This window comes from Chanodichthys erythropterus, chromosome 11, assembly GCF_024489055.1.
Source record: "Chanodichthys erythropterus isolate Z2021 chromosome 11, ASM2448905v1, whole genome shotgun sequence".
Taxonomy (NCBI): domain Eukaryota; kingdom Metazoa; phylum Chordata; class Actinopteri; order Cypriniformes; family Xenocyprididae; genus Chanodichthys; species Chanodichthys erythropterus.
Window position 1 is genome coordinate 33,116,610 of NC_090231.1, and position 7,858 is coordinate 33,124,467.

A 7,858-nucleotide genomic window follows, 5' to 3' on the forward strand; every position below is an offset into this window, starting at 1 on the left:
ACTCTTGGTGTTTTCCAAAATCTCACTTTGTGTCTGTTTGTAACAGTTCCAACACTGGAAAAGAAGACAGTTCTCAGGCCACAGGTGCAGCACCCAAGCGCATAAAAAGAGATCCCTGTGAGCCGTCTAAACCACAGCGAATTCGACGTTTTGGAGGTTAGTATGCTATTCTCAATGTAGAAAATATAAAAAGGTACCCTCTATGGGCTCTCCATTTGTATCTTGGAAGTGGAACATAAGCGTCTCTTATTATATTTCATTTATGAAGTCCTCACATAATCCATTATGTTTGGTAAAGTATTGTAATAGTGTAATGGGTGGGCCGGCTGACAGCTGTGAAAGAATGTCAGGCGCACAGCCAGAAGCGCACAATCTCCTCCTCCCACTCCCAATGGCTCTCGTGCTTTATTTCTCCTTAGTAATATAATGCCATGATTTGGCTGAATTTACCCCAGTTTCATAAACTAATAAGCCACGAGAGGCCGTGCATTACAGTGATTTTTGCCACATTTTTGGGGTGGTGAAAGGCACCACTGCTTCTATTAAAATAAATGACCAAAGCATTATAAGGCACCAAAGTTAAAAAATAATAAGCCTCCCTTTCAATCAAAAATGAGCCAAATTAATTACATAGGCTGATTAAGAGAATTTATTTTCTGTTAATTTAATTTTGTAAATTTTTTTTTTTTTTTTTTTTTTTTTTTTTTTTTTGAAAAGTCACTTATGCTCACCAAGGCTGCATTTGCTTGATCAAAAATACAGTAAAAACATAATATTGTGGAAATATATTCAATTAGCCCTTTTTCTTATAATAATCATTATTCCCTCTTTGTTCTCTTCCACTGCATGTAGTATCATCGGAGAATGAGCTAAGCCGAAGAGTAGTACGGAGTGTGTCTGAGGGTAACCTCCATCAGCTTGACCAGCGGAAGCCCAAGTTGAGCTCAATGGGGCCCGCTGCACTCTTTAAAAAAGTCACCAAGAGGATGTGAGAGGTTTCCACTTGCTATTAAAGGCGCCGCTCTGTCATACACCAGCCTTAGAGACTTTCTTCTCATTAGAGTAGATGTACATAAAATGTAAAAAGGGAAACGTTGGAAGAACAGGTATTTGGTCTTAATTATTTCTAGGAAACTGGATTTTTTTTTTTTTTTTTTTTTATGTTGATATTTTAAAATATGTATGTGTGTAGAAAACTTGTCCAGCCTAATATGAAGCACACATTAAAGTATTAATTGATGTCCGGGTCTTGTAAAGCAACTTGGTTTTATTATTGACACCTGAATGACTTTTCTCCCCATTTTATGTTTTAATTAAATCTATTCATTTTAGAGAGCCACTTACAGGTCAAATGTGTTTCTATTTCATGATTGATTAAAAACAAATCAACTGAGAAATATTGACCGTGTATTTTATTAAAAAAAAAATATTTTATTGAACTTTAAATTATTTATTTTTTAATTAATTGTCCTTACACTCACAAAGCAAGAAAATTCAGGGGTAATGCACAATATCTGGAAAATCTCAATAAACTAACCAATATTTTGGCCTCCTGATTACACTATTTTCTTTGTAATAGTCTTAAACTTGGTTTGTTAATGTAGCTGTTGCTCTAGTAACAATTAAGCACCTGAACTGTAACACAAATAAAGAACATTTTGGTTCTTTATTTTATATTTCTAGGGCATTTACAGCTATTAATATAATTGACATTTTGCGGTGTAACATTTCTAATTCATCTAGACAGCAAAACCTATTAGTTCAGTCCAATTAACCACATTCTCTGCACGTTTTTCATGCATCTTCACCTCCAACTATCTTCCAATGCAGTTCAGTCATCTTGTTTCTTGCTGATTTGTAGGCTTTATAATGTGTTCAGAGCTTATGGGTTCAGCCCACATTAGACATAAAGGGAGTCTGGTGGTTTGAGGTCCATTTCCTGCATGCCATCTGTCTGAACCAAAAGAAAATTGAGCCTCCCGTCAGGAGTGTGGCCCATTTAATTTTCAAACTCTTTAACATATCTGACAGTACAGTTAAGTTCCTTAGAAGTACTTCTGTTGTTCATCAACCAGAACAGGATTCTGTGCAAATGTTTTGGTTTAGCCAAATATTTGGTTTTGTGTCCATCTTTGCTGTAGTTAAGAGTGAAGAAACATTGTATTATTATTTTTTTTATTATTATTATGTTTTAGAGACAGTCAGTTGTGCAGTTAATAGCTGTCCTCCTGGTTCTAATGTCATGCCTAAGGAATTAACAGTAATCAATTCTGTTAATGAGGCTATTATTAACAGATAATTATGTAATTATGTAATACGCCTACAAGAAGATAAGTACTGGGCTCAGGCATACAGAGCAGCAACATCCATGAAGTTTCACCTGTTTGGACTTCCAGTTGGCTAGAAAAATAAATGTGATCAGATATGTGCTTTAAAATTTTTACTAAATTAGACATTAAAATATGACACTATGATGACTGCCTTAAGATATTGCATCCTTCTGTACAGAGTACAGACTCCATTTAAATGAAGAGGAAGTAATATATTTACCTTTTAATATTCACATATGCTTGCATAATTGAAGAATTAATTGCATATTAAATTATGAAAGACTGATCATTGTGACACAGCAAGAAGAAATGTGGGACCTTTACCTAAAATGGTTAGTTCACACAAAAATGAAAATGTCATTATTTACCCTCCTGTCATTCCAAATCCATAGGATTTACGTTCGTCTTTGGAATACAAATTTATTTATTTACTTTTTATTTATTTATTTTATTTTTTTGATGAAATCTGAGAGCATTCTGTCCCTCCATACACAGCTACCACTTTGATGCTTTAAAAAGTTCATAATCAGAATGTAAATCTAATCTATATGAATTGAGTGGTTTTGTCCAAATTTTCTGAAGAGACTTGATCACTGTATATGAAGAACAGATTCAATTAGGGCTTTTATTCACATATAAACACTGATCATCGAACATAGACAGAAGCTCAACCGAAACGGCTTGACGCGCAAGAACAAACCTCTTCTGGAAGCTCAAACGTGCTGCGTAACACGAGAACAAACCTCATTGGTTCACGAACATATTTACTTGATGAATGTGTATGTGAATATAAGCCTAAATTAAATATGTTCATCATATAAAGCGATCAAGTCTCTTCAGAAAATTTAGAACTAAACCACTCTATTCATATGGATTAGTTTTACAGTCTCTTTATGAACTTGTTGACGCATCAAAGTGGTAGTTATGTAGCTGTCTATGGAGCATGGGCATAATTTGTGGGTGGGACGTTTCCCCACCACTTTTTGCCATAGTCGATATTGTCCCCACCACTTTTTGAAACATCCCGCGGCACGGATGCATCTAATATGAAAGAAACATGTCTAGTTGATTAGAACCCAGAACCTCTGGCACACTGAACAAAAGTACTACCACTAGTCCATCAAGATAATCTAACGTTAAATGCGGATCCATGTATTTATTGACTAATGTAAATACTCTTGAGACTAACAATATATTGTATTGTAGTAGATGTAAGGATGAAACTATCAATAAACCTGAGGTCTATGTCAATACATTTTGTGCACTTATTATTGTAATATTGTAAATACAATTACAATACCCCCATCACACACATTCCTGTCCCACCCACTTAAAAAAAAAAAAGGTGTTACAACAAAGGTCCGCCACTGCTATGGAGGGACAGAAAGCTCATTTCATCAAAAAGGTCTTCATTTGTGTTCCGAAGATGAATGAAAGTCTTATGGGTTTGGAATGACATGAGGGTTATTAATGACAAGAGTTTTTATTTTGGGGTGAACTAACCCTTTAAGCATAATTTAGAATAAAGATATTTCATGTTGGTATTTGGTTAAATTGTCATACTTTGTGTGTGTTTGGCTTCCCTGCAGAGGAGAATTAAACTTAACCATAGTCCTATAGAATATCAGAGCGATAAATAAGCCCGGATGACATGAGAAAGTCATCCGAATTGAAGCTGATGTTCACAAGGCTGTTCCTGGCAACACCCTTCTCAGCACCTGGGAAGTTAGTACAGTTAGGCTTTATAGTTCTCTGGACTGTTTTCATACATTTTAGATGTGACATAATCCAATTTACACATTTTTCACATAATGCATTGTTTGTTAAATTAGTCTAGTGGTGTAATGGATGGACCACCTGACAGCTGTGAAGCAATGTCAAGCACACAGCCAAAACCACACAAACTGCTCCTCCTACTCCCAGTCTCTCCGCAATTTACGATAGTATGAAATTCTTTTAGATTAAAGTCTGCATGAAACAATAGTAGTTATAATAGTAGATAGTTTTTTTTTTGTTTTTAGTTTTTTTTTTCTTATAGTAATGTATAGTGAAACAGCTTCTCGGAAAAGGAAAAAAGGTAGTGTGGGACTTGATTTTGTCCATTGGGAATTGATTGGGTGGTTGGATCGTTGTGGTTAGCTATTACTGTGACCTCTTATGAGTGACAGTTTGTCCCGCCATCACGTCATCCGAGAAGAGATGTCATTGCAAGAGGGAGAGGATGTTATTTTGATGAAAGATGACAAGAAAATGAATTTAATAAAAATAATTTTTGATTTCATGGTGACTTCATGTAGTTTTAAGCAGACTTTAAGCTCTTTATTGATGGAGAATAAGCCAGACCTGAAATTTGAGGAGACTTTCCTCCAATTCTGCTGAACCTCCACAAGTCAGGCCACAAGGGGGAATAAATAAAAAGCTTCCTCCCCAAAAAAAAAAAAAAAAAAAAATCCCTCATGGGCAACAACTATTATTATTATTTTAATATTTTATCTGATAGACCTGTAGTTCATTTTTACATGAAGTAAACTTATAAAATGTGCTGTACTTCCTTTTATCCTGCAACATTAATTAAAACACACATTTCATAATACTGGTCACATATTGGAGTCTCGACTCTATGCGGATGAATCTAATGTTTGGTGTCAGTCACGCCATCGGTGTGGATACTGTACTTCGGAAACACTGATTCTACATCTTGGAAGTATGAACAAAATAAGAATTTTCACCAGAAAATATCTGAACAAGTAAGTAACATGTCTGCCACTTTTGTTCTGACCAACTGAGGAAAAAAGCATTAGGCCTACAATAAATTGTGCAGACAATGGTAATTAAATCTAACGACCGCTTAAATTGGATCATGCCAAACCATGCAAATTATTATTACTGTGACTAAGTGTATTTAGTGTATATTAGCGTTACCTGTAGATTTCAATTTCTGTAGACGCTCCACAGTCCGACGTCTTTTGCTTTTGACTACGGGTGAATCTCCAGTTGTCACCGATGATTGCCATTTGGATCTTTCTGGATTACAATCCACCATCAAAATGATGTTTAATTATTGCAGCAGCTTTGAGAAAAGGCTATAAATGATCCACCATTCTCACATTTGATTTAGCCTACTAACTGGGACTCGTTCTTTATGTAAACAGATGTGACGTAATGACACAAAGACGAATGGCTGCATGCTCGACTTTCCCCCAGAAGTACCAAATTTTATTATAAAACATTATTACAAGCTTACCGTTGTGAATCGGGCTAATGTAAGGATATAGTTTTGAACACTGGCTGGTTATGTACTTGCTCAAAAATTGATTTTGGATCATTTTTAATCAAAAAAGTTACGGACTACAGCTTTAACTAAATGTCATGTTTTTGAGAGTTTTTATTCCCACAAAATATGAATAAATATAAATTAATGAATAAATCTCTGTAATCTTACTTTGATTTCTCTTTAAAAGAAGGTGAACACTAGAATCGCTCCAGTGATATGGTGAACACTACCGTTAACCATCTAGTATTGATCACTGGTGGAACTATTGTTGAGAATTTTGAATTGCAGACTAAACGGTAACGAGATACTCGGTAATACTGCTTTGATACTCCCACAGCCAAACATCACAAAAGACTGATGTTAAACATGCAATCGGACACCCCGCCGCCTCCTTTTAGTGTCTCTTTAGATCCGATCTCTTGGGTGAAACGCAGTCCAGCTAAAATACTGGAAACATCTCTTCTTCAACTTTGATATCTTATGATAGTCTCATAAATTACAATGTGCAGCATGCTTTCATTGTCTGCTTTATTTTTTTAAGAGTTCGCTCAAGCACATATCAAGAAAAAAAAAAAAGGGCACGGACACTCCCTCTGTATTTCAGCCTGCTTCTGTTCCTCCTCCTCTCTCATTCACAAAAATTGTACACTGAGCCCTGTTTTTTTCCAAAAGGGGAAGGCCGTGGCTAAAGTTTATTAACTTCCTCTGAGCCAATGAGCTGACAGCTGTTTCCAAGATTGTCCAATCAGACTATGTGAGAGGTTGGAGGTGGATGTTGCTTAGCAACTGCAGGTAGAATGGGATCACGTTGAAGTCACCGTCTTATCAGAGGGCCCCGAGAGACCTCACATGCATTGTTTTAATGGTTAAAAAACAGGCATGAGTAAAGTGTATCATAAAGGCCCTAAAGTTTGACTTTGATAGGATTACAAACAAACATTGTTTTGCTTTTGTTGAGTTGATGATGAAATCTTTACATGGAGATTGTTGATAAAGTTGTATCTAAAAGGGAAGTAGTGTGTGATCACACGATATTTTTCAGCATTCGCTTTTAATGCATTTTCAAGGTCCTATTTTTTTAAAAGCCACAATTTTAACATTGCCACGTATGAAGTTTTAAAAAGAACAAAAGGAGGAGATATGTGTTGTGGCCGTGACCGCATGACAGACGTGAAAATGGAGAACCAGCAGAGAAAAAAGTATAGAGTTTTGGGTGGGCGTTCTCCAGAACTTAAAACCAGATTGCTCCTCACTGTTTTTGTGACAGGTGAGTGGCGTAACACAGGCTAACACGCCCCCGCCGCAGCATAAACAAACACACGCAGTACCTCCTACGGTGCAACGTAGCCTCTCACCCCCGCCAGCCGGCTCGCATCACAGATGCCATGCTTTTGTACCCGACTTCAGCACCTCTGTACTCTCAGCATGTGAGAGAGAAAGTGGAGTTTGCCAGATAACACTTCAGAGTTGATGCAGCCTTGATAACTTCCAGAACAATCCCGTGGTTGTGCGTATCACTACATCTGACCTGAAGTTATATTGCACAGATTTATGTGTGGGTGTGCAGTGTCATAATGCATCATATTGACTAAATGTGTGGCTTACTAGCAGATGAAGAAAAAAAAAAAAAAAAACATTTGATGCAAGATTAATAGTGGTATTGAAGTTTGTGAAATGGTTTAGCATGGCTTGTCTTATTTGCGTCCATTATCCTTTCCTATGCTCCTTTATCTCTTATTGTAACATTATCTCTTAAACTAATCCTCAACTACTAATCTTCTTTGATGTCATTTTTAACAGAAAAAGCAATCATTTAAAAGGCCATATCAGAAGAAGACACTGCATGTTGGGGTGAAGCAGTGGAGGGACAATGATTGTCTCAAGAGGAACGCACTGTTTTAGAATCAAAAAGACAAATAGGCTGAATCTGAAAGCTGAGGGTGAGAACAGGGACAGGGAGGAAAAAAGAAATAGCAGGATGATATAGTCGAATGCCTGAAAGGATGAAGATAATGAATAAGTGTGATTTGATTAGCAGGAACACCTGAGACTAACCCAGAAATAGATGCTGACTCGATGGCCTCAACAGGAGTTGCAGAAAATACCACTGATAGCCACAAGTCTTTAGAGAAAAGGTAAGAAATGAGAAAAATAAAGATATTGATTCATTTCTGATATAAAATAGCAAATATTTGTTTACCACAGAACTGAATGATGGAAATCGTAAATACGTTAAAAGAGTGCATTGAGAATG

General features: G+C 36.3%; 1 protein-coding gene across 3 annotated transcripts in view; it reads left to right on the forward strand.

Moving 5' to 3' along the window:
• Positions 1 to 1,318, forward strand: part of kif18a (kinesin family member 18A) — a 30,347-nt gene extending 29,029 nt beyond the window's left edge. For all 3 annotated transcript variants that reach the window (XM_067400788.1, XM_067400787.1, XM_067400789.1), the window contains 2 exons: positions 47 to 156; positions 853 to 1,318. In XM_067400788.1, coding sequence (XP_067256889.1) covers positions 47 to 156; positions 853 to 992 — 250 coding nt within the window. In that variant the 3' untranslated portion in view covers positions 993 to 1,318. The remainder of the gene's footprint in view (positions 1 to 46; positions 157 to 852) is intronic.
• The last annotated feature ends 6,540 nt before the right edge of the window (positions 1,319 to 7,858 follow it).